The sequence below is a fragment of the Salvelinus namaycush genome, chromosome 18, assembly GCF_016432855.1.
Source record: "Salvelinus namaycush isolate Seneca chromosome 18, SaNama_1.0, whole genome shotgun sequence".
Classification (NCBI taxonomy): domain Eukaryota; kingdom Metazoa; phylum Chordata; class Actinopteri; order Salmoniformes; family Salmonidae; genus Salvelinus; species Salvelinus namaycush.
The window spans coordinates 28,020,994-28,048,071 of NC_052324.1; the positions used below are offsets into that span (position 1 = coordinate 28,020,994).

General features: G+C 45.6%; 1 protein-coding gene across 3 annotated transcripts; it reads right to left on the bottom strand.

Annotated features, from left to right (window-relative positions):
* Positions 1–4,107: 4,107 nt before the first annotated feature.
* Positions 4,108–26,853, bottom strand: LOC120063306 (transforming acidic coiled-coil-containing protein 1-like). 3 transcript variants are annotated; one of them, XR_005478484.1, is made up of 15 exons: positions 26,078–26,853; positions 22,532–22,623; positions 18,821–19,229; positions 17,719–17,779; positions 17,221–17,305; positions 16,447–16,499; positions 12,485–12,622; positions 12,233–12,309; positions 12,042–12,085; positions 11,766–11,926; positions 11,547–11,653; positions 11,234–11,354; positions 8,325–8,440; positions 6,410–6,523; positions 4,108–5,261 (listed from the first exon to the last, which is right to left on the bottom strand). XR_005478484.1 is itself a non-coding variant. In XM_039013606.1 (13 exons), the coding sequence occupies exons 1-13, from the start codon at positions 26,197–26,199 to the stop codon at positions 10,126–10,128; spliced, it is 1,539 nt and encodes a 512-aa protein (XP_038869534.1). In that variant the 5' UTR covers positions 26,200–26,850; the 3' UTR covers positions 9,510–10,125. The 3 variants fall into 3 exon arrangements, 1 of the variants encoding a protein (XP_038869534.1); XR_005478485.1 differs by lacking the exon at positions 4,108–5,261 and having other exon boundaries at positions 6,416–6,523; positions 7,328–8,440; positions 26,078–26,852; XM_039013606.1 differs by lacking the exons at positions 4,108–5,261; positions 6,410–6,523; positions 8,325–8,440 and adding an exon at positions 9,510–10,194 and having other exon boundaries at positions 26,078–26,850.
* Positions 26,854–27,078: the final 225 nt, after the last annotated feature.

The following is a 27,078-nucleotide window of genomic DNA, read 5'->3' on the forward strand; positions in this document are numbered from 1 at the left end:
CAGAAATCAAACAATTTAAAAAAAGGTGACATGGGCCTATTAAGATTTCTCTGTTATCCTAATCTATAGTGAGCCTTTGGCTGATCAGTGGGCAACGACTGGCCCCCCTACCAAGACAGACCAGCCTGGTTCTCTAATACTTGAGGTCACGCAAATTCAAAGTCAAACACGGCATCAGCAAAGAAACCTGCTCCGACGACTCTTGTCTTCAGCTATTTTTTGGGTGGCTTAAACCATGATTTGGTCTAACAGTAAAGAGCATTATTCTCATGATTCCTGTAACGAAAGTGTCTGCCCTGTGCCCTCACTGAGGCCTGCTGCTGTGATGAGCGAGACACTTTCCTCTCCCCCATGTGCTCAAGAGAAATGCATTTAAAAATAAAATTGTGGGAAAAACACCGCTTTGGAAGATTCATCCTCTTGTTCCTGTCAAAGAGAGGGTCTCAGCTTTCTGTAGGTATAGTGTTTATTTATCAACTTTCAATATTCAGCTAAATAACAACTACTTAACAACCAAGATATTTGATATGGCTTTGAGATATGGAGCGGCACGTGCACAAAATGCACACCGGCCATGGTGAGACCTTAAGCCTATAGGTCTCATGGGTAGTAGCCTACAACTGCAAAGTTTTTCTAGGACATTACATTTACTGTTGGATGAATACATGGCTACTAGCAGTGGGTAATATATTTAGAGTTAGTGGTTCGTCCTTTAAAAGTTTCAGTGTACTGCAGCACAGCTTGCGTGGTGCCACGGAATTCTATGGCACGTTATATAAGTGCCAACCACTGGTACCATTAATGCTAGTTAGTGCTAGTTTGACCACCAGAGGGCATCTTCGAGAAGCATTTGATACCCCTCAATAGTGTCTGTACTAGAGAATTTAAAACCTTTTTTTTGTAACAACATAGTATATAGGCCTGATTTTAAGAAATGTTGCATAATTCATTTGCTTAATATTATGGTGTTTCTATTCCAAGGAAAATGAAAAACCCTCTGGGATTCCGTTAGGATGGAACGGAAAATATGGCGCTGTACAACGTGACGGTCGGGAGTAGGCTACAGTACTTGGCTATTTAGCTAAAGAATCCCAGTGTCGTGCAGGCACGCGGGAGACCGGGGTTTAATTCCCCGATGGGGAGGAAGGAGTAGGCTGTCCTTGAAAATAAGAATTTGTTCTTAACTGACTTGCCTAGTTAAATAAAGGTTACACTAAGAGCATAACATTTCTACACCCTAATTGTGTAATTGTAGTCTAACCAATACCCAAACAGAGATTCAGTGAAAATAAAAATCTCATTGATTTATCAAGACCAGTCCCCATGCTTGACTCAGAGCAGCATGAAACAGTGCTACAATAGTTGTAGGCTATTGCTTCGAACTTCAATATGCTCTTTAAATAAATAAGACCTACACCTCTTAATGGGCTATTATAACACTGCACATGGTGTCCAGGTCAGGATAACCAAAACATTTCTTTATTAAAGACTATCAGAAAGAATGATGGTACTTATTTATTTTGATCCAAAGCCATGAATGAGTGAGTCACTCTGCTTTATGTAGGTGCCGGACTATATGACACTGCCATCAACTTGATAATATATAACAATATTGGAGGTTATTTTGTTTTTAAAAAACGAACGTGAGCAACTAATCTGAATAAAGGCCAAAATAATATTTGTAAAGTCCAAAACATTTCTGTTTTTAGAGGGAGAGAAACGCTGGGCCAATTGTGCACCTCCCTATGGGACCCCCAATCACGGTCGGATGTGATACATAATACTTTTTGTTGTATTATTTGTTTGTCTTTTCTGGTGGATTAAACTGAAATTTCAACCACTCACGGCCGGTTGTGATACAGCCAACCTAACTGAAGAATTCTCCCCCTACCCTCCTAGGCAAGTCTATTGTCCAGCTACCTGCTAATAGCCATAATGGTGTTGTACAACGTGACCTTGTGTGTTTGATAGAGAATTTTCCAGTAAGCAACAATTTGCTTACCTTCATTAGACCACTTTGTTCCAATATTTCTGCAATTCAGTGATATTTATTCCCATAGTAATTCGTTATGGATCCATAACTAAATAAACATCGGTATTTTGAAAGAGTATTTTTATCATTCTTTTATTAACGAAAGCATAAAGATGTCATTATTTACATTGTTTTAGTTTGAACGTGCAGACTGGCACTAAGAACAGTGGGAATGTTTCCCTAGTCAGCACCATTATTAGTGCAATGCCCCTTAAAGTGTTGCTCTATGCTACCCAGTGTTGGTGGGGTGGGGGGTCCACCCCCCCTCCCTTCCCCATGGGCTAGGTCTGTCTTCTGTGCACGGCTCTGCAGGCCCATCCCGTGCCCCATACCCTCATGCCTTGAGCCTTGTGCGCTTTCAGTGGATACAGCTGGAGAACTGCAAGCCAATCCCATTGTGCGCCACTCGGGAGCCATGACCAATATATATTGTCCTGCTAATGATAGGGTTAATATATCTGTGAGAATGTCCAAGGGGCTTTTATATAATTCTAAATTAATAATAATAATTTTCACTTTGTTTAAAAAATAACATTTTGGAGATTTTGTATTTTCAAAAAACAAAATGAGTGAGGAAAAAGGCCCTTCTTGAAGATGGGGAGAGACATTTATTACTAATTTGTAAATAAAGCCAGTTTGTTATTTTGAAATATTTCTTTCTGTTTTTAGAGGGAGAAAAACCAAAAACCATGGTTCTCCCAGTTGAGGCCGGCACAGGTATTGAACCAGCATCTGTAGCAACACAGCTTGCACTGCTACGCAGTGTCTTAGACCGTTGTGCCACTTAGGCACTGTACAACGTGGGCTACACTACAGTAAGAGCAAAATAATCCTAACAAAATAAAATAACCTTAGTGTAACAACAGTTTTAGTAAGTAATACTGAACTCGTGCACAATTATCAGTTTCTATGTAGGTTTGTCGCCCATTCATTGTCAGTTAGACAGTAGGACCCAAAAGCATAATCAGTGCTCTAACTCCCCCTTGTGCTGGTCTGGAGCAATGAAGTAGTGATGCAGGGTACCATACTAAACCACAAATGACCTCTAAGTACTGCAGCATAATCACAAAACTTTTAGTGGAGCAACCACTGTACCGATGTAGTTAATGTGTTGAAAAAAATACCAGCATATTCTGGAGTAAAATATAGCAACTATAGTCTAATTGTCAACCCAAAATTCATGTCAATCACTGGATTAGGTTGCACATCCAAAATATCTTGAATCATTCATTCCTGCTCAGATGTGATAAATGAAACAACTTCGCGGGCATGTTGGCGGCACGCACCGTGATTTGGGGCTGAATTCTTGTCTCACACACACACACACACACACACACAACAAAACCAACTGCAGAGCAATAGAAAGAAAAAGTAAGCGCGCAATAGCATGCTTATTTATAAGTATTGAAGCATAACAATATGAGCAAACATGTTGTCTGTGTTTTAGTTTCTGTTTAATTCATGATGTTTGAAGGCTGAAGAGTGCCGTAACATACAGTAGGGGGTAACTATGGGAACAAGCCCAACACTAGGCCTACTGTGGGCTCAGCACTAACCAATAGTATCATACATGAACACAGGCTACTGGCATTTTAGATCTGCCCCAGCTGTAAACCAGTGGAGGCTGCTGAGGGGAGGACGGCTCATAATAATGGCTGGAACGGAGCGAATGGGATGGCATCAAACACATGGAAAGCATGTGTTTGATGTATTTGTTACCATTTCACTCATTCTGAGCGAGCCATTACCACGATCCTGTCTTCCCTAATTAAGGTGCCACTAACCATATTGTGTAAACTGTTTAGAAATTAAAGCACTTTTTGTACATGGAACAAATTCACTTATACTGTATGTGTATTAAAGTAGTGAAAAGTTTAGTATTTGGTCCCATATTCCTAGCACGCAATGATTACATCACGCTTGTGACTCTACAAACCTGTTGGATGCATGTTTTGGTTGTGTTTCAGATTATTTTGTGCCCAATATAAATAAATTGTAAATAATGTATTGTCACGATTCATTCAAGACTATCTGTAATCATGGTAGTATCCACATTAATGTAGAAGTGTTTAGAAACGTATTTTATAATTATTTACAATAAAAGTGACTCCAAAATGACAATACATTATTTACCATTCATTTCTATTGGGCAAAAAATGATCTGAAACACAATCAGAACAAACAAACGCATCCAACAAGTGTGTAGAGTCTCAAGCTTGATGTAATTTAAAAAAGTGTACCTTTATTTAACTAGGCAAGTCAGTTAAGAACAAAGTCTTATTTACAATGACGGCTTAGGAACAGTGGGTTAACTGCCTTGTTCAGGGGCAGAATGACGATTTTTACATTGTCAACTCAGGGATTCAATCTAGCAACCTTTTGCTTACTGGCCCAACGGTCTAACCACTAGGCTACCTGCCGCCCGCCATGTAATCTTTGTGTGCTAGAAATATGAGACCAAACACTAAACCTTTGACTACTTTAATACACATAAGAGAATTTGGGGGAAATATGTACAAAAAGTGCTTTAATTTCTGAACGGTTCACCTGACAAATTCAAAGTGCTGGCGTACAGAGCCAAAACAACAAAAAATGTGTCACTGTCCCAATACTTTTGGAGCTCACTGTACATGTATAGTTGTAAACCAGCCTGGATGCATGCACCCAGAGTCTACTGACACTACAGGAGCTCCAGTCCATCGCTGAACAAATCAAACAACTCATTTTTTACATATAACTGGTTACAGACACACAGCTGCATTATAGAGTCATATGGTATGATACATCAGTTCCATCTGTCTTTAAACTTGGTTGTGCTTTTATGATTTCCCCCCCCCCCACCACCACCACAGGCAACACACACACATTCTCTACTAAACCCCGTAACCCCATATGATTCACCAAACCATGGCTCACCAGCATTCTGCTGACACAGCTGAAGGGAGGGGATGAATCGATAAATGGTTTTAAATAGTAGAGGGTTGTGTGTGTGTGTATATATAATCAGGAGTTTAGAGCCTGCTGAGGGCCATGCGGAGCATCAGAGCCCCAAGTAGAATAGCAGGGCTGGCTCCCAGACCACTAGCTGTGTTATTGTGCTCCCCGTGGCGGTGGCCCTTATGGGGCCCGTTGCAGTCATCCGAGAAACAACACTCCATCTTGGCTCCAGAGTTGCTATTGCGGGCCTGATCACAGAACGCCTTGTAGGAGCATGACTTCATCACCGTGTCTGAAACAGGAGAAAGGGAGTGGGGAGGAAAGGTGTGAGGAAGGAGTCAGTATTGGCTTATTCCAGCCCTGTTGAACCATGGTTTTCTACTCTCCTCCTCGTCCTTCAATCTGCCTCTTCTTGGCCCTAGCCCCTGCCCCGCTCCCACTCTTCCCTCTTCTTGGCCCTAGCCCCTGCCCTGCTCCCACTCTTCCCTCTTTTTGTCCCTAGCCCCTGCCCTGCTCCCACTCTATCCCTCTTCTTGGCCCTAGCCCCTGCCCTGCTCCCACTCTATCCCTCTTCTTGGCCCCTGCCCCGCTCCCACTCTATCCCTCTTCTTGGCCCTAGCCCCTGCCCTGCTCCCACTCTATCCCTCTTCTTGGCCCCTGCCCCGCTCCCACTCTATCCCTCTTCTTGGCCCTAGCCCCTGCCCTGCTCCCACTCTATCCCTCTTCTTGGCCCCTGCCCCTGCCCTGCTCCCACTCTATCCCTCTTCTTGGCCCCTGCCCCGCTCCCACTCTATCCCTCTTCTTGGCCCCTGCCCTGCTCCTACTCTATCCCTCTTCTTGGCCCTAGCCCCTGCCCCGCTCCCACTTTTCCCTCTTCTTGGCCCTAGCCCCTGCCTCACTCCCTCCCACTCTTCCCCCTTCTCTCCCACAGACACAGCGGGTTGTGGTTGATAAAAGCTGCTGGGAACTTATCCAGAAACCTCAGATGAGAGAACACACACACACACTGATTACAGGGGCAAGGAGAGAGACTGCTGACAAAAGAGAGAGAGAAAGACATACATATGTAGTCTTATCAAATTTGCCTGGCCATTAATTTAGTGTGTGATGTATTATAGTAGCATAAAGACATATTTATTTAGCATTAAAATCAGTTTTGTACAAGATGTGTTCATGTCAGTTCCACAGTAGCTAGAACACTGATAATATACACCCTATACAGCCTCAATGGGGGGAATGCTTTAGTCTAATTACATATAACTTATACCTATCTAATCATATAGTTGTCCCATATAACTTATACCTATCCAATCATATAGTGGTGATGGTGGTGTTGTCCTAGAACTAGCCTGACATCTAGAGTCTGAAAAGAATGCTGCAAGCTTTGGTCATGAAAGTTATTTTTGTGCAGGTGGTGAGAGTTTGTGTGTGTGTGCTTACTCTGTCCTGTGATGGTGGAGCAGGCGTCGGCGAATTGAGGGCAGGTGGTGGAGCCTTGTTTGATACAATCACCCTCATTGGACGCTACGCATGAGTGACACTTCAGTGCGTGACCTTTAGACATGGAACAGGAGAGAACATCTGAGATGAGACTAAGCAGCATTTACAACTAGCACTCACTCTGCAAGAAGTTGTATCCAGGCTACCGCTCAACATAATCCTAACTCTCTGTCTCACCATGCACACGTTGTCTCTGAGGAACTAGGAGCCCATAACAACGAACTGATATCTGATGATGTAGGAATAACTCTAAGGCTCTGTCTGTGACAACTCCTGTCCTGTCAACCCTTGGGCTTTTATGAACAAATAAGACCACGCTGAAACAGCAAAACACACACACAACCAGACAGACAGGTGAACACAGCCCTTCACTAGTTCTTCAAGGCACACCTTCCTAATATTGAGTTGCACCTCCCCTTTTGTCCTCTGAACAGCCTCAATTTGTTGGGGGCATGGGCTCTACAAGGTGTCGAAAGCGTTCCACACAACCCCTACCAATATGATGACTAAAACACAAACTGAAATATGACCATCTGGTACAGTTATGTGTTGACCTATGGTTAGGGTTAGCAGCGACTACTCTCTGGGTCCCCGGGCAGTTCCGGGATCCAACTAAGCTCTTAACATTCCTTTGCCTCCCATCAGATAAACAAGACATCATTTCTAACCTGAACCCAGCTTTAACATGACCCAGTAGACTAGATTCAGATCCACCGTTTAACCCCTTGTAAACTCTTAGAAAACCCTGAAACCCCTAGAAGGTCCCCCTCTAGTTGAGTAAATAACCCTGCCAGCTACATGTAGAGAGACTGCCAGCTACATGTAGAGAGACTGCCAGCTATATGTACAGAGACTTACTGTGGCAGGCCAGGCATACCAACATCAGCAGAGCCAGGACAGTCTTCATAGTGCTGGATGGACGGTGTGTGTATCAGTGTACGTTTGGGAGTCCAGTGCAGTAGTGGGAGCAGAGAAGAGGTAAATGCAGAGGAGAGAAAAGAGAAGGGGTGGGGGTGTCTTGGGGCATTAACATCTTAGCCCTAATCCCTATCAACCCTGCACACCCAGCGCCCTCTATTCGTGTGTTATTGGACTTACCCAGGGTAGTTTTGACAGGGTCAGGTAAACTCTCAATGCTGGTGTCTGTACTGTACTCATTCACTCAAATACACCAATACACACACACCCTGTGTTGGCTAAGTGATCAGTGAAATAGTACAACCACACTGGGTTGTCACAAACCGTTCTCACCAACTACAGGGAAATTCAACTTCAAAATGTGTCACTCGCATGCGGTTGCCCTCTAACTCAAGGTCAGAGCCTCATAACATCCATTTAGCAATGTGTGTGTTTCTGTGAGTGTGTTAGAGGACATTAGTGTTGTGTCAGCTGAACACTGTTCCCTGTTCAGCTGCTAGCCCGGGGCAAGGTTACAGTTCACTCTGGCAGAGAGAAGATGGTAGAGACTGAACATTCATTAAAGTCAGTGATTGTGAGTGTGCTATGTAGCTGTGATGTCAGACCCAACCTGTGTAGCTGTGACGTCAGACCCAACCTGTGTAGCTGTGATGTCAGACCCAACCTGTGTAGCTGTGATGTCAGAACCAACCTGTGATGTCAGACCCAACCTGTGTAGCTGTGATATCAGACCCAACCTGTGATGTCAGACCCAACCTGTGTGGCTGTGATATCAGACCCAACCTGTGTGGCTGTGATATCAGACCCAACCTGTGTAGCTGTGATGTCAGACCCAACCTGTGTAGCTGTGATGTCAGACCCAACCTGTGTAGCTGTGATGTCAGACCCAACCTGTGTAGCTGTGATATCAGATCCAACCTGTGATGTCAGACCCTACCTGTGTAGCTGTGATATCAGATCCAACCTGTGTAGCTGTGATGTCAGACCCAACCTGTGTAGCTGTGATGTCAGACCCAACCTGTGTAGCTGTGATGTCAGACCCAACCTGTGTAGCTGTGAACAGAGAAAGCCATGAGAACACAGAAGCCATGAGAACACAGTCCCTTATTACTACAGTCATGTTTACTCAGCACACACACTGCACATATTAGTCAACATAGTCTTTACAGTACAAGTCAGTACAGCTGAATGCTTCTTATTCACTTTACAAATTTTAATGACAATGCAAAAAGGGATCATCGGTGATGTACAAACTGTTAAAAACAATATTATCTAAAGAAACTTTCAATGAAGCTACAACTTCAGTATGGCACAAAGATGTGTATTATAGACACTGGCACATGTATGTATGTCTACGTGGTGTTTCACTGCATGCATGTATGTGTGTTATATTGTTTAACTATGTCATCCACAGTGCAGTGTGGCGGAGGGGGAACTAGTGAGCCGGTGTGAAACTCTCCACTGTGGAAGAGTATTTAACAGAACCAGGTTAGCTGAGAACAGTGAAGCAGTGAACAGTGAATATGAGAAACACACTGTAACTTTCTATGCCACTAACTAGGTGCAGTAAAACACAGTGAATCCATCCCAAATGGCTCCCTATATAGTGCTCTACCTTAGACCAGAGCCCTATTCCCTATATAGTGCTCTACCTTTGAGCAGGGCTCATGGGAGCTCACATAATCCCTGAACAGTTCTCTCTACCTCCATGCCGTAATGTTTCATACCCAAATACTACAGGTGCATATCCATGGCCACAGGAGATGTTAAACATTTCTGATTTTGAAAAACCAAATCAAACACTCTCCCAGTTAACGGTATTTGTTTGTACATATACAAATATATAGTCTTTGTATTAACTTCACCATATCCAGTTTTCCACTTACTGAGTATACGACTCTCTGCTCCACCCCTCTGGCCTGAGAAAGAGACTAACCAGGTATAGCTTAGGACAGTGGGAAACCCTCCCTTCCCCTGTGCAGTTGTGCTGAAGTCGTACAGAACACAGTCACTGTACAGCTCCTCTTCCTCTGCTAACACAACGCCTCATATACAGACAGAAGAAAAGCTTTATTTCCCAGGACAACCCTCCCACCCCACCCCTATCTATAGTAGTGCATCCTACTCCCACATCTCCCCCCTCCCTATAATAGTGCAGTTATACAAAGGGGTCAAACATAGCTCACCCCTGACCCCTGACTGTCCTGGAGCCTAGAGAGTGTCTACCTGGTCCTGCCCTAGTCTCCTAGTGTTCAGAATAAATACCATTTATACAGTACCATATGTACAGTACATCTCAGCCAGGGTGTTTTGTAAGTGTGGGGTTTATGTGCATAATATATTAATAAATGCTTAACAAAATGTTATCCTAAGTTAAATAGGCACAAACCTATGCAATGCCAAGAAAGCACATTATATTGTGTTTATGTTACAGTCCAGAAAGACAAACGGGTGTGGGGTCTTGCGTGGTAAATAATGACCAAGCCAAAAAGGTGAGTCCACATGTACATAACACAGGCTCAAATTACACCCTATTCTCCAAATACTGCACTAATGTTGACTAAGAGAAATGGGTTATCGTATGACATTTGACCAGTACAGCAGCACTAGGTGCAGGCGCCCTGTGGGGAAATAGAGCTGCTCATTGGCTGGATGCATGCACAGGAGTACACTATAGGTTGTAGGCAGGGTTGGCTTGGTGGGTCAAGATTGGTCGATTCGGAAGTATGGAATCTCTCTCAGTCTGTTCTGCCCATCTTTGCGATGAGCTCATCACAGATCTTGGTGAGCTCCTCGATCTCCTCGGTCTGTGAATAGACAGAAGACCACGTCAAGGAGACTGGTGATTCAGGACTTAGGCCTGGAGTTTTTCCTGTTCAGGTCACCTAGTCAGCAAAAAGCGTTGTGCATTACCTTTTGTTGCAGGGTTAGCATTAGCATGTAGCGTTAGGGTTGTGTGCATGGAGACAGCGGACTCTCGTGCCCAAAAGGCGGTTTTAGTAAAAGTGAAAGTCACCCAGTAAAATACTACTTCAGTAAAAGTCTAAAAGTATTTGGTTTTAAATATACTTAAGTATCAAAAGTAGATGTAATTGCTAAAATATACTTAAGTATCAAAAGTATAAATCATTTCAAATTCCTTATATAAAGCAAACCAGACGGCATCATTTTCTTTCATTTACGGATAGCCAGGCTCATCCTCCAACACTCAGACATCATTTACAAACGAAGCATGTGTTTAGTGAGTCTGCCAGATCAGAGGCAGTAGGGATGACCAGGTATGTTCTCTTGATAAGTGTGTGAATTAGGCAATTTTCCTGTCCTGCTAATCATTCAAAATGTAACGAGTACAAAAAGTACATCATTTTCTTTAGGAATGTAGTGCAGTAAAAGTTGTCAAATATGAATAGTAAAGTACAGATACCCCAAAAAACTACTTGAAAGTACTACTTAAGTATTTTTACTTACACCACTGGGGTTAAGGAAGGATCACATAATTCCATCCAGTTCATCAGAAGGGATCAGCCAATGAATTATACTCGTGAGCAAACATTCCATTACTGCATGTGGCAGTAAATCGCCAACCTTGGCTTATACCTGTTCAAACACACTCCAGGTGGCAGTATGCACTCTTTCTGTTTGTTTACCAACTCATAGAAGTAGAAGAAGAACATTGACTACTTCGAAATGGAGATGGCCTCAATGGCGCTGCCCATGCTCTCACAGATGCCATAATGGTACAGATACAGTGTTGCATCCTCTAACTATCTCTATGGTTGTGTGCTACCTTCTGCTATAGGTCTAGCAGTGGGCGTTAGCATGTAGCTAGGTAATGTTAGCCCTTACCTTTTGCTGCAGAGCTTTCTCCAGAGACTCTACCCTCATCTGCTCCTTCCTCAGGCTGGCGGTCAGAGCAACACTCTCGGAGCTGGCCTTGCTGCGTACCTGGGCTATGTCCTCATTAGCCCTGAAGGGAATAGTAGAGGTTGGTAGTTACTGATAGACTCCTCTCTGTGTGTGTGTGTGTGTGTGTGTGTGTGTGTGTGTGTGTGTGTGTGTGTGTGTGTGTGTGTGTGTGTGTGTGTGTGTGTGTGTGTGTGTGTGTGTGTGTGTGTGTGTGTGTGTGTGTGTGTGTGTGTGTGTGTGTGTGTGATCATACTTGTCTAGTTTCTCCTCGGCGTGGAGTTTGAGGGTCTGGTATCTCTGCTCCTCCTGCTTGACTCTGGCCAGATACTCCTGAGCACACTTCTTCAACACCTCCTCATTCTACACGCACATAATAGTAAAACCACAATGTTACACATAACTAATATATGAGCTCAAAGACTAATCGTAGTAAGGTCAGACTATTCTTGATCCCTGAACTCTGACCCCTAACCTTCTTAAAGCCGTCCAGGGTGCTCTTCATGTTCTCGTAGCGGCGGAACATACCGGACAGCGAACGCTCTACTGAGTTCAGGTCTGTTAGCGCCGACTCCTTCTCCATGCTTACTGCCTGCAAAGACTTCTGGGAGCTCATGGTGTTGCGCTGTTCGTCCTCTGACAGAGAGAGAGGTCACACAGACAGGTCATTTTATGATTCTGTGCATCGAGGCCACCACAACATTTATGTAGAGGAATGTTTGAAGAGGTTTTGTTGACCTAAGCCACTTACCAATCATCTGGGCGATGGTCTTCTCATACTCTGCCACTATCTTTCTGTGAGAGAGGAATGACTACTGATGAATCTTGATTAGCTAACACTCAGTCTGTTCACTGCTCAGCACACATCACGTCATTACTAACCTCACAGTACAGTTGAGGTGAATGGTAACAGAATGGTACATGTGAATTGGCCTACAGTACCTCATCTCCATGACTTCCTGTCTGCTGTCCTCATACTTCCTCCTCCAGTCATTGGTCTCCATCTCCTTAGTGATGATCTGGCACAGGAGACAGTTATTACTATGTTACCCTGTGTGTGTGTGTGTGTGTGTGTGTGTGTGTGTGTGTGTGTGTGTGTGTGTGTGTGTGTGTGTGTGTGTGTGTGTGTGTGTGTGTGTGTGTGTGTGTGTGTGTGTGTGTGTGTGTACACGTGTGGTCTGTTGTTTAACTTACCTCCCCTCTGATGAGAGTGAGAACAGCCGTCTTCTCTGCCTCGCTGATGCAAATCGAGTCTAGAACCTCACTTCCTGTCTTCTTCTGCATGTCACTTCCTCCCAGCTTGGCGTTCTTCAGCTGGCAGGTGTCCTCATACTGCAAAAACATAGGTGTCAACAACATAGCTCGGGCAGTAGGAGGCTCTCTCATCAATTTACAGTTGAAGTCGGAAGTTTATATACACTTAGGTTGGAGTCATAAAATTCATTTTTCAACCACTCCACAAATTTCTTGTTAACAAACTATAGTTTTGGCAAGTCGATTAGGACATCTACTTTGTGCATGACACAAGTAATTTTTCCAACAATTGTTTACAGACAGATTAGTTCACTTATAATTCACTGTATCACAATTCCATTGGCTCAGAAGTTAATTAACATACACTAAGTTGACTGTGCCTTTAAACAGCTTGCAAAATTCCACAAAATGATGTCATGGCTTTAGAAGATTCTGATAGGCTAATTGACATAATTTGAGTCAATTGGAGGTGTACCTGTGGATGTATTTCAAGGCCTACCTTCACACTCAGTGCCTCTTTGCTTGACATCATGGGAAAATCAAAAGAAATCAGCAAAGACTTCAGAAAAAATATTGTAGACCTCCACAAGTCTGGTTCATCCTTGGGAGCAATTTCCAAACGCCTGAGGGTACCACGTTCATCTGTACAAACAATAGTACGCAAGTATATACACCATGGGACTCTGCAGCTGTCATACCGCTCGGGAAGGAGACACGTTCTGTCTCCTAGAGATGAACGTACTTTGGTGCGAAAAGTGCAAATCAATCCCAGAACAACAGCCAAGGACCTTGTGAAGATGCTGGAGGAAACAGGTACAAAAGTATCTATATCCACAGTAAAACGAGTCCTATATCGACATAACCTGAAAGGCCGCTCAGCAAGGAAGAAGCCACTGCTCTAAAAACCACCATAAAAAAAAAAAAAGCCAGACTACGGTTTGTAACTGCACATGAGGACAAAGATCGTACTATTTGGAGAAATGTCCTCTGGTCTGATGAAACAAAAATGTAATTGTTTGGCCATAATGACCATCGTTATGTTTGGAGGAAAAAGGGGGACGCTTGCAAGCTGAAGAACACCATCCCAACCGTGAAGCACGGGGGTGGCAGCATCATGTTGTGGGGGTGCTTTGCTGCAGGAGGGACTGGTGCACTTCACAAAATAGATGGCATCATGAGGATGGAAAATTATGTGGATATATTGAAGCAACATCTCAAGATATCAGTCAGGAAGTTAAAGCTTGGTCGCAAATAGGTCTTCCAATTGGACAATGACCCCAAGCATACTTCCAAAGTTGTGGCAAAATGGCTTAAGGACAACAAGGTCAAGGTATTGGAGTGGCCATCACAAAGCACTGACCTCGTTCCTATAGAAAATTTGTGGGCAGAACTAAAAAAGCTTGTGGAAAGCTACCTGAAAAGTTTGACCCAAGTTAAACAATTTAAAGGCAATCCTACCAAATACTAATTGAGTGTATGTAAACTTCTGACCCACTGGAAATGTGATGAAAGAAATAAAAGCTGAAATAATTATTCTATTATTCTGACATTTCACATTCTTAAAATAAAGTGGTGATCCTAACTGACCTAAGACAGGGATTTCTTACTAGGATTAAATGTCAGGAATTGTGAAAAACTGAGTTTAGATGTATTTGGCTAAGGTGTATGTAAACTTCCGACTTCTGTATATGTATATGATACAGTCTTATACTCAGCTGCCCCTCCCTGGATTTTGTGTTAAATGCTCTACAACAAAGCTTTCTTAGTGTCCAACAAGCATTCTCTACCCTTAACCTTGTTCTGAACACCTCCAAAACAAAGGTCATGTGGTTTGGTAAGAAGAATGCCCCTCTCCCCACAGGTGTGATTACTACCTCAGAGGGTTTAGAGCTTGAGGTAGTCACCTCATACAAGTACTTGGGAGTATGGCTAGATGGTACACTGTCCTTCTCTCAGCACATATTAAAGCTGCAGGCTAAAGTTAAATCTAGACTTGGTTTCCTCCATTGTAATCGCTCCTCTTTCACCCCAGCTGCCAAACTAACCCTGATTCAGATGACCATTCTACCCATGCTAGATTACGGAGACATAATTTATAGATCAGCAGGTAAGGGTGCTCTCGAGCGGCTAGATGTTCTTCACCATTCGGCCATCAGATTTGCCACCAATGCTCCTTATAGGACACATCACTGCACTCTATACTCCTCTGTAAACTGGTCATCTCTGTATACCCGTCGCAAGACCCACTGGTTGATGCTTATTTATAAAACCCTCTTAGGCCTCACTCCCCCCATCTGAGATATCTACCGCAGCCCTCATCCTCCATATACAACACCCGTTATGCCAGTCACATTCTGTTAAAGGTCCCCAAAGCACACACATCCCTGGGTCGCTTATCTTCTCAGTTCGCTGCAGCTAGCGACTGGAACGAGCGGCAACAAACACTCAAACTGGACAGTTTTATCTCTTCATTCAAAGACTCAATCATGGAAACTCTTCCTGACAGTTGTGGCTGCTTTGTGTGATGCATTGTTCTCTCTACCTTATTGCCCTTTGTGCTGTTGTCGGTGCCCATTAATGTTTGTACCATGTTTTGTGTCGCTACCATGTTGTGTTGCCACCATGCTGTGTTGTCATGTGTTGCTGCCTTAGGTCTCTCTTTATGTAGTGTTGTGTTCTCTCTTCGTGATGTGTGTTTTGTCCTATATATATTTAAAAATTTTAATCCCAGCCCTGTCCCCGCAGAAGGCCTTTTGCCTTTTGGTAGACCGTCATTGTAAATAAGAATAAAATAAAGAGCAGGAGAGGAGTTCCATAAATTCCTGACTGGATGTTAGATTAAAGTGACCCTAATCCTGATTTAGTCACAATGTCAGTGTGGTTTGTAGCATGGGTGTGGCAGGTTCAAACTGTTTATAGGTCATTTCCATCTGCATGTTCCACTCAATAATAAACTGATTATAGTACAATGCTTTCTCTGGTGATATTCTCATCTCCTCCATCCAGAGCCGTACAAAGACATCTCTGTATTGGCCCTGCCTTCATCAGCCTGATGCACAGGAGCTCTGAGGCTGTTTACACAGGCAGCCCAATTCTGATCGTTTTTCCACTAATTGGTCCTTTGACCAATCACATCAGATATTTTTCAGAGCTCATCTGATTAGTCAATTAGTGAGAAAAAAAAAACTGAATTGGGCTGCCTGTCTAAACACAGCCTGAGAGGGAGATGGTAGTTTGAAGTTGAGGTCTTGTTCCTCAGTGGCAGAGTTAAGGGTGGTTACTTCATCTCTTTCTCTCGCCCTACCCCTCAACCCTCACCCTCCTGTTGTCCTTCCCTGGATTATAACTCAGTCATATCCTAATCCTATGGGTCTGGTAATCTCAATCCCTCTATCACCTGATGAGCTGGAGATGATGACAGGCTGAGGAGCTCGTGGTCAGTTCATGTACAGTGTGGGAGTAAAGCTACCATGGTACTGTACTGTAGTGGGCTACAGAGCACTGTTAGGCACTGGGTGGGTAGACCAATGAAGCCAGTCACCATCACCATCCCAGACAACCAGATACAATAGCACTACCTCCTCAACATCCACTGTCAACACAGCTCTAATCCACTGCATCTACTAGAAACATGATGATAATAATGATGGGCCAAGATCAGCTAGATGGGATGGTGATTAAGTAATTGACTAACTAAACTTGGTAACCCTCCTAACTACAGTGACATAATGTGTTCCGAGGACAGCATTCTAAACTACTGGCTCACTAATGTCTCTATCTAGTAGTCACCAGGGAGATCACATGATTTTGATTGAACCATCACTAGATCCTTGGTCTCTGAAGTGGGCCAAACTTTCTGTGGGCTAAATGTGACTGTTAACAAGGCATTTTGTGGTACTCACCATAGAACAGCAGTCTGACTCCTCTGATCTGCATGACACACTCAGTTCTGTCCCTGGGAGAGAAAATGAAATGTCACAAAAATATCTGTGTGAAATATCCCACACTGTATTCTCATAAGGAACTATTCTATTCTGACTCCAGTCACTGGGAGCTCCATGTGCTACTGCTGCTGCCTGACCAGAAGGGGGCAGTGTATGCCTGCAGCACAGAGGGCATGATGACACAATTCTGTCTCATAATAAACCTGTGAGTTGACAGAATCTACTGTATACATCTCCCCAGACTAGACAGAGAAGAACTGAACAGAGCAGAACTGAACAGAACAGCAGATTAGAACAGACAAGGCAAACTCAGCTCAACAGAACAGCGCTACAGTAGAAGTGTGTTACATGCAGCCTGAGGGACTATTGATCTGGTACAGTCTGTCTACTTCCTGTCACACTGCTGGGGTTCTGCTGTTGGGCTCATAAGCACACAGACCCACCAGTCATACATAACAGCAAGCTACATGACTCATATAGCCTACACTAGTGGTTGAGCTGAGGGAGGGGAGGGAGCCCAGATCAGAGCACAGGAACTTAGGAACACTCATACAGACTCCTTGGATCCAATGAAGCTTTTGTGGATGTTGACAGAGTTACTAATTGATAACTGTTCCTGCGGGGCTCTATGAAAGACAACCATGACCTTCCCTGTGACATTGATTAACCAACACATGAGTTCACACAGACACTGATGTTTGGGTGTGTCTGATCCCCTCAACCCCCACTCACCGTTGTGATCTCTGTCTGCTCTGACTCCTGCTGTGCTGGCTAGCTTCTCCTCATCTGTGGCGTGGCCCTCGCCGTGGTCATCCTCCTACAGACAGACAGGGACATTTTAATCTGTTTAAGGGGGCAGTCTCCCTTTGCTCCCTGGTGCTGTGCCAGAGCAGGGCGGAGGTATACTGAGGGCTGAGGTAGAGTAGAGGACAGGGCGGAGGTATACTGATGGAACGGCTCAGTCTCTCAGAGAGGAATGCCCAGGTTAACCAGGGTCACGGTCAGATACACGGAGAAATTGCACCAGAGTGGAAAACACTAACACTACATTACACACACACGCATGCATGCATGCATATGTAATACAATGATAGCCAAGGACAGCAATATACACACATTTATCTGAAAAACATTATTTTAAACATAAATAAAGTTTGCTGTCTTTATGAGTAAAGGAGGCAAGTGAAGCATTTCCTGTTTGAGGAGCTGGTAAAGAACATGAACCCTTACCTGTCCGCAGGTGTTCTGTAATGGAGTCTGGTTGTCCAGCTTCTTCACTTTACAGGAGTTCCTGAAGACAAAAAGCACTAAGGTCAGAGCTACTGAGACCAATCCTAACGCTAACCTTACCCAGATCGTAGCTGACCCACCAACCGTGTGTGTGTGTGTGTGTGTGTGTGTCAGGGGAAGCAGCTAGACCTAAAGGTATAGGATTCCTGTGATATGAGACTGTGAGACTGAAACAATGTACTCTTACTGAGCATAGAGAGAGAGTACAGTAGGATAAAAGCAGAGAAAATAGAAGAGAAAGCAGGCTTTGAAATCAGCCCTCATTCTGTGCTCTCTCTGTTGCGTTGCTCTGTGCGTCTGCTGCTAAACTGCTCAATTGCAGCAGAAAGCAGATGACAGACTGTTGCCTAATAGAAATAAGAGCGGGGTCCCCAAACCACTGCACAGAGCGTGACTATGCTTATACAGAGAGTATCTGTGAAATTGCTGTAGAGTATTATGAGGTCACCTCTCTCTTTTTCTCGGTATTGAGGTCAGGTAGATGATGTAATTGACTAGCCCCGCCTGGGAGAAACTGATGACTGCGACAACCTGAGACTGCAGTAGAGAGTGCGGGCCAGGGCTGCTCTCTGTAGGATTGTGGTGTAGGAGAACATGCATGGGGGGCAGGGAGAGGAACAGGCAGGGGGAGAGGTAGCTCAACTGGACAGGGGGAGACACAGAGTCTGGGGATGTGGTTGAGGCCTAGTGGAGGGCCTACAGAGACATACAGTAAACAGTACTTACAGCGTCATACAGAGGAAACGGACCTGCTCAGCGGTCCTGATGCCACACAGATAGAGACTCAGAGACAGGTCAGGACAGAGTATGGGGGAGACAGGAGAGGGGGTGGGGGGAGAGCGGAGCGGAGGGGGGAAGATTGGTTGAGGAAGGGAGAGATAAGATCATGTGATTTTATGCTAAGTGGTCAGGCAGGGAACTGTACTGGTAGAGCCAGGATGGTTAGTTTGGTTCCTTAAACCAGAAGGGGAGGGTGTTAGGACTGAAGGATAGGCAACACAAGATACTGTAAGATAAGATGTCTTATAAGAGTGTTACTCACGTGATGCCTGTGCTCTTCCTAGGTGACTGTCTGTCTGAGTCCTCTGGTCTGTCCATTTCAGGAGTCAGGCTGTTGGGGTGAGAGTTGATGTTGCCATTGGAGTCAGAGGTCATAGGAGCGAGATCATCAAGCTCAGCGGGGACGGGGGGGTTGTGGACGGGGAGCGAGGGGGGATGTAGGGCGAGGGGCTGAGGCAGAGGGGACGGGGAGAGACCATCTTCTCCAGGTCTGAAGGTAAACATCAGGTTCAGGTTCTGGTCCAAACCTGCTCTGCTCTGGGAGGGGGAGGGGCTATTGAGGTTGTTCAGGGCATCCTGGACTTCCTGGAGGGAGGCGGGATAAACATCCTGATTGGAGTTCCTGTCCAGGAAGGCACAGGGCGTCAGCTGTCCGTCATCTCTGGTGAGGGCTACAGAGAGGAGAGGCAGAGTCAGTATCTCACGCTGGAGACAAGCAAGACAGCAACCTTTCTTCAAAAGTTTTTTTCAGGGACATAATTTTTTAGATTTCTCTGTATATTGTTTCAGATAATATACTACAGAAAGTGTACATCTCACACTCTCTTCACCAATCCCTCTATAGCTTATCTTTTCTCTAAAGCCTATTCCCTCTCTCTCCAAGCGGTAAATCTGCTGTCATGTTATCGAGAAAAGCATGACGTTTGTCCTCTTCCCTCTTTTGTGTGTGTGCATGCGTGCATCTCTCTGTGTCTATGTGTGTGTTAGTCTCTCTCCCTTAATGTGCTACAGATTTCCTGCCAGCGTTCTCTCCACCAAGGACACAGTGACCCTGGGCTGTAGAGCTTACTGTGTAATCACTCTTAGATGTGACTGTGGGGCACTCTCCCATTCTCAGAAACATCTCTGCATTTAAAGTCTTGCTGTAAAACACATTCATAAAATGTGTGGGAGTGCTCCTCAGTCCCCAGTGCGCAGGGTGGAAAACATCTCTGGAATAGGATGGGGCATGGGTGTATGTATACCAAATGGCACCCTATTCCCTACATAGTGCACTATATAGGGTGACATTTGGGACACATTGTGTCTCATCTTTAAACCCTACAGTGACTCAGACCACTGCAGCTCCACCGCCTCAGTTCATGGCTATTTAAAAGCATGTAAGGACTGAGGTATGTTTGAATATCCTCTCACTTCCTGTTAGAACACTCACAATGGCTCCTCACTTCTAGAATGCTAAGAATGGTACCTTACAATGGTCCCTGCGTCAACAAACACCTCGTCAACAGCAAACACTGATACACACACACACACACACACACACACACACGGCTATGGTCCTCTCCCTAAGGGCACAGTAATACAGTCATGGTTTGAGTGCATGTTCAGCCCAGGACCCTGTTGTGTTTAGGACAGCCTGCCATGCTGCTAACATGCTTCTGTTCTCTGGGGGCTGGGGCTGCTCATTCCAGTCTGGGCTGTGTTGACACTGCTGAGAGGGGCTCTAGCCCAGGCCCCTGTCAACCACATTTGAGGGGTTAGGCTCCAGAGAGAAGGCATCGCTGAGCAGTCCTGCCACTATGTCCTGCATGTCTCATTAACATTGGGATACATGCAGCTCTACAGACACAAGTCAGTGTCCTTGGGTTATTTTGTGTGTGTGTGTGTGTGTGTGTGTGTGTGTGTGTGTGTGTGTGTGTGTGTGTGTGTGTGTGTGTGTGTGTGTGTGTGTGTGTGTGTGTGTGTGTGTGTGTGTGTGTGTGGTGTGTCAGGGTTGCAGACTCATACTGCTGTACAGTGATCTCTCTGTTACAGAGAGATCCAGCAGATTTCAGGAACACAGAACAATGAGACTACACAGCCATCCACACACACACGCACACAGACACACACCCTTGTGATATTGCGCTCTCTTTCTCAGAGAGATAGGGTGTGTCAGATCATCTTTCAATTGTCCTTTCTCAGAGATATCAATAACATGTTACAGTTAAACTGCCCTCTATGGATGTGTAATACAGAGTCATTATGACAATCCCAAATGTATGCTCTGTCAGAACGAAGAAACGTTCCTTAACCCTAACTAACCAGAATTATCTGGGAGTAGAGCAGGACAACCTCACCCCTGCCCTTTAGAACAGGCCTCACACTGTAGCCTACACCAGCTTCTAAACATTTTAAAGAGATTCTCTTGTCATCTTTTGTCATCTTTTTAGCCAGTAGTTTGGCTCATGAGACAAAAATTGCGTTCTACGCCACATAAACGCAGATATGTGCACCACGTCATTGCTCTCTCTCTCGCTCTGCAGTGTGTGCATCTTGCTAGTAGTAATCCTGCTCATAGATTATGCATGTATGAACTACATACTGACACATCCAGCCCAACGTGGGACGTTTAAAAAATATCTACTAGTCTTTAACAGGGTACCACATTGATGAGAGGGAGAGAGAGTACTTAATATAGAATTCTATAGTAAACTGTAGTATACTGTAGAATACTATACTACACACTGTAGTATGCCTCGATCATGTGTAGTACTTACTATATAATGTTGTAGTATACTGTAGTAAATACTACAGTCTGCAAAAACACTACTGTAATTACTATAGTAGTGTAACGACCCTGGGTTTATAAGCGCGGAAATCGACTCTGCCGCTTGAGCATGCTTTTGCGGCACAGTCGATTGCGCGCCGGACCTCGGGCTAGGAGGTCGAGGGTTCGAGACCTGCTCCCTGCTGTTTCATTACATTGGTGTCGGAAGTGATCGGACCTCGCATCCACGACAGTGCGTGTGCTTGGCCGGTGAGCGCGTTCCTGTAAGACGTAAAGTCGCAAGCTAGCGCGAGGACGCGCTCTTTGAAAGGAGGGAGTAGTGTAACGACCCTGGGTTTATAAGCGCGGAAATCGACTCTGCCGCTTGAGCATGCTTTTGCGGCACAGTCGATAGCGCGCCGGACCTCGGGCTAGGAGGTCGAGGGTTCGAGACCTGCTCCCTGCTGTTTCATTACAGTATATACTATTATTTTTCTTACTGCAGTACTTCTATAGTAAACTGTAAATAGTACAGTATATTACAGTAAAGTCCACAAAAACACTACAGTGAATACTATTGTATTCAACCATAGTATATGTTGATATCAGACATCTAGTGTTGTTGTTACCATGTAGATTGCTCCCTGAGGTGACGTAGTGAAGTAGACTGTTATTATTCCTCCAGATTGAATTGTCTCTCAGTGAATGTTTTATTTAGGGCACTAACCCAAATATACACAAGCAGCATGTGATTGGCTGCTGTTCTATAAGAGGAGGGGTTGTTATTGTCTACAGAGACAGAGATGTAGTACATTTGGATCATAGAATGCCATCTTCTGATTGCATTGTGTCTAGATATAGGATAATTAATCCAAAACTAAATCAACTAATCCGGTCCAAGACGCCACAGAGCAGGTCATTTTAAGATAACATTGTTTGTCTACAAACTCTACAATGGTCAACAACACATGATCTGTTTCATATGACCCGTGTGTGCTGTAGGTTTGGGGGATGTGTGTGTGTGTTTGTGTGTGTGTTAGAGGGGCACTCTCGTTTATGTTGTTGCCACTGACCCAAAAAAGAGTTGTCTATATTGGTCTCTGTGGCATTACTGAGCAATAATAGACTAGCTTATGACCAGCGGCCATCCGTCAATTTTTTCCCTCTGAGCAGGGGGAGGGGTTTAACTGATGCATAGGTAGTGAGCTGAGGATGGAGTCTCACCTTTGTCAGCAGAGTTATCCAGCTGGGTCAGGTCATTCTGCAGACCTGGAGACTCCGCCACTGGAGTCTCAAAGTTTCCTTCTGAATCTGAACTAGAGAGAGACAGCGAGAGATAGAGAGAGATTGATTACAGGTCAGTACACTCTGATCTATTTCCTTGGAACTTTCAGGACGTCTGGTGGAGTGAGGTCATATCCTCTCTATGATGTCATATCCTAGTGTACCACCTGCTGCTCGTAATGGCTCCTTCAACAGCCCGCCAATGGAGTTTATAAGGAGTGTCACAGTAAGAGAAGTAAAGGGGGAGGAAAGGGAAAGAGGGAGGAAGGGAGATGAACCCTGCCACCTGCATCCACTAGCCTCCTCCTCATCCTGCCAACGTGTCCTCAATACACAAGGACAGACTATGTCGCAGTCTCTCGCTCTCTTCCACTTTCTCTCTCTCGGTCTCTTTCACTCTCACACACACACACAGAGTCTTGTATAGCTAACCTTGTGGACACACACACAATTCAGTCCCCATTCAAAATCCTATTTTCCCACCTCCCAGGCATTGCAGTGCTAGCTGTGCCACCAGAGACTCTGGGTTCGAGCCCAGGCTCTGTCGCAGCCGGCTACGACGGGGAGGTCCGTGGGGCGACGCACAATTGGCCCAGCATCGTCCGGGTTAGGGAGGGTTTGTCTGGTAGGGATATCCTTGTCTTATCGCGCACTAGCGACTCCTGTGGTGGGCCGGGCGCAGTAAACGCTAACCAGGTCGCCAGGTGCACGGTGTTTCCTCCGACACATTGGTGCGGCTGGCTTCCGGGTTGGAGGCGCGCTGTGTTAAGAAGCAGTGCGGCTTGGTTGGGTTGTGTTTCGGAGGACGCATGGCTTTCGACCTTCGTCTCTCCCGAGCCCGTACGTAAGTTGTAGCGATGAGACAAGACAGTAACTACTAACATTTGGATACCACGAAATTGGGGAGAAAAAGGGGGTAAAAATAAATATATCCTATTTTACCTAACCTTAACCTGTACTCTAACCCTAACACTAACCCTAGCTCCTAACCCTAAACCTAATTCTAACCTAACACTAATTCTAACCTTACTCCTAAACCCCCTAGGAATAGCATTTGACCTTGTGGAGACAAACAAAATGTCCCCAGTTGGTCAAATTTGGGTCTGTTTACTATTCTTGTGGGGACTTCTGGTCCCCACAAGAATAGTTAAACACGTCCACACACACACAGCTTGGAAATAAGTCTGGGCCTGGTGTCTGGGACCCAGAGACGGGTGTGTGTTTTCCCAGGCACTTAAATGCACATCAGACCGTCCACACACTAATGAAAAACAGCTCAGGGGAACAAAGACACAGGCTCCTGAAACACAGACAGTCAGCCCTCCCTCCCTCCCTCTCTCTCTATATATCACACACATCACATCTAAACCACACAGAGGTAATCCTTAAAAAACACACACACAAAGCAGGCCCAGACAATCAGTCCCAGCGATGGCCTCTACACTGCGATCTTGGACAGTTACTTGGAAACTAGAAACTGGCACAAAAAAATCCCACATCTTTAGAAAGCTCAACCTCCCTTCCCCCAACCCTCCTCCAACCTTCCCTAACCTTCCACCAACCCTCCTCCCACCAACCCTCCTACAACCTTCCCTAACCTTCCACCAACCCTCCTACAACCTTCCCTAACCTTCCCCCAACCCTCTTCCAACCTTCCCTAACATTCCACCAACCCTCCTCCAACCTTCCCTAACCTTCCCCCAATCCTCCTCCAACCTTCCCTAACCTTCCACCAACCCTCTCCTCCTGGCCCTCTCTCACAGACAGACATATTATGAAAGCAGACAGATTATTTGTCGTCCCATAAGAAAGCAAACAGAGCTACAGTACCTACAAAAACAGTTTTACCAGAAGGAAGGAGGGGCTGTCTGGGTGTGTATGAGTGGTCACCTGCTTTTAGACATGACAACATTATCTAATCACGGTTACGCAGAGCGGCAGGAAAGGACAAGAGACCACGTCAAAACATCACATCTTTCTCTTTCTGACTCTCTTTCTCTCTGTCTTTTACTGCCTCTATCGCTCTCTTTCTGCCTCTCCTTCCCTCTAGGTTTCTGCCTCTCCTTCCCTCTAGGTTTCTGCCTCTCCTTCCCTCTAGGTTTCTGCCTCTCTCTCCTTCCCTCTAGGTTTCTGCCTCTCTCTCCTTCCCTCTAGGTTTCTGCCTCTCTCCCTCTAGGTTTCTGCCTCTCTCCCTCTAGGTTTCTGCCTCTCTCCCTCTAGGTTTCTGCCTCTCTCCCTCTAGGTTTCTGCCTCTCTCCCTCTAGGTTTCTGCCTCTCTCCCTCTAGGTTTCTGCCTCTCTCCCTCTAGGTTTCTGCCTCTCTCCCTCTAGGTTTCTGCTTAGAGGGTTAGGTTTCTGCCTCTCTCTCCCTCTAGGTTTCTGCCTCTCTCTCCTTCCCTCTAGGTTTCTGCCTCTCTCTCCTTCCCTCTAGGTTTCTGCCTCTCTCTCCTTCCCTCTAGGTTTCTGCCTCTCTCTCCTTCCCTCTAGGTTTCTGCCTCTCTCTCCTTCCCTCTAGGTTTCTGCCTCTCTCTCCTTCCCTCTAGGTTTCTGCCTCTCTCTCCTTCCCTCTAGGTTTCTGCCTCTCTCTCCTTCCCTCTAGGTTTCTGCCTCTCTCCCTCTAGGTTTCTGCCTCTCTCCCTCTAGGTTTCTGCCTCTCTCCCTCTAGGTTTCTGCCTCTCTCCCTCTAGGTTTCTGCCTCTCTCCCTCTAGGTTTCTGCCTCTCTCCCTCTAGGTTTCTGCCTCTCTCCCTCTAGGTTTCTGCCTCTCTCCCTCTAGGTTTCTGCCTCTCTCCCTCTAGGTTTCTGCCTCTCTCCCTCTAGGTTTCTGCCTCTCTCCCTCTAGGTTTCTGCCTCTCTCCCTCTAGGTTTCTGCCTCTCTCCCTCTAGGTTTCTGCCTCTCTCCCTCTAGGTTTCTGCCTCTCTCCCTCTAGGTTTCTGCCTCTCTCCCTCTAGGTTTCTGCCTAGAGGGTTAGGTTTCTGCCTCTCTCTCCCTCTAGGTTTCTGCCTCTCTCTCCCTCTAGGTTTCTGCCTCTCCTTCCTTCCCTCTAGGTTTCTGCCTCTCCTTCCTTCCCTCTAGGTTTCTGCCTCTCCTTCCTTCCCTCTAGGTTTCTGCCTCTCCTTCCTTCCCTCTAGGTTTCTGCCTCTCCTTCCTTCCCTCTAGGTTTCTGCCCTCTAGGTTTCTGCCCTCTAGGTTTCTGCCCTCTAGGTTTCTGCCCTCTAGGTTTCTGCCCTCTAGGTTTCTGCCCTCTAGGTTTCTGCCTCTCCTTCCCTCTAGGTTTCTGCCTCTCCTTCCCTCTTTCTCTCTCTCTCTGTCTGTATGAATAATAAAAGAAAATTCCCCCCAGTCATCCGGACAGGTAGATGCAGACACACAGTCAGTCTGCTGCTAATCTCTCTGTACTTGTACATACACAATGACTCTCCTCTACCTCGCTCGTGTGCCAGACAGGCATCACACACACACACATACACACCTGTAGCCTACTTACTTTCCCCCTTCATCCTTGGTTCTGGGCGCTCCGTCCTCCCCCTCCTCCTCCCCTCCTCCCCGTACAGCTGACCAGGTCCATTTGGCCCATTGGACCGGAGACAGCAGAGACCCCCAGGACATCTTTATTGAGACACACCAGGTCCACTACCACTCCTTTATACAGTACACAATCCTTTGGGTCCGGTTCCACCGCTCTGGCTCTGATGATACTCCTGGTTCTAGTTCTGGTACCTGATGGTTCTACAGTTCCATTGTCGGTTCTGCTACTCCCACACAGAGTCCAGTTCTCTTCTTCCGCTAGTGTTCTGGATCGGACTATTTTTTTAGTTCTGCTGCTCCTCTGTGCATCAGCATCAACACACCAGAGGAGAGGAGAGGAGCAGAAAGGAAAGGAGAGGGGGAGGAGGAGTGACTCACCACAGAGTATGTTTACCTCTCTCTCTTCTCCTTCTGTCTCGCTCTCTCTTTGAGCTGTTGTGTGTGTTCTTTCTCTTTGAGAGGATGTTGGTTTTATGGCATCTCTCGTTTCTCTCTTCTCTCTTCACTTCCTCCTCGTGCTCTAGTTTCCCAGCCTGCTCTTTTACATTGTTGATTTCCGGAACAAACTGTGACAGAGGCTGAGACAGTTCTGTGATGACGCTGTTGGTTTCTGACTCTCTGTCAGATTACAGATTAATGTAGCATCAGTAGCCTCTTCTCTTCTCCCTCTGCCTCTCTCGGTTTCTCTCTGCCCTCCGCTCCAACTCTGAATGCTAGACCAGCGATCAGCTGGCTGCCAGACTGCTCCCTCCTCTTTCCTCTCCCCGCTCCCTCCCTCGTCTGCTCTCACTCCCACCCAAAGACAGTTTGCCTAGCCCTCCACCCCTTCCCCCATCTCTCAGGCTGTTCTATTGTGAAATGGAGAGAGGCATGTTGTGAGAGGAGGGAGAAGAGGGAGGGTAGAAGGAAGGGGGTTAGAGAAGGAAGGGAGCAAGTTTCCTGTTTCAAAAGAGCCGTTGG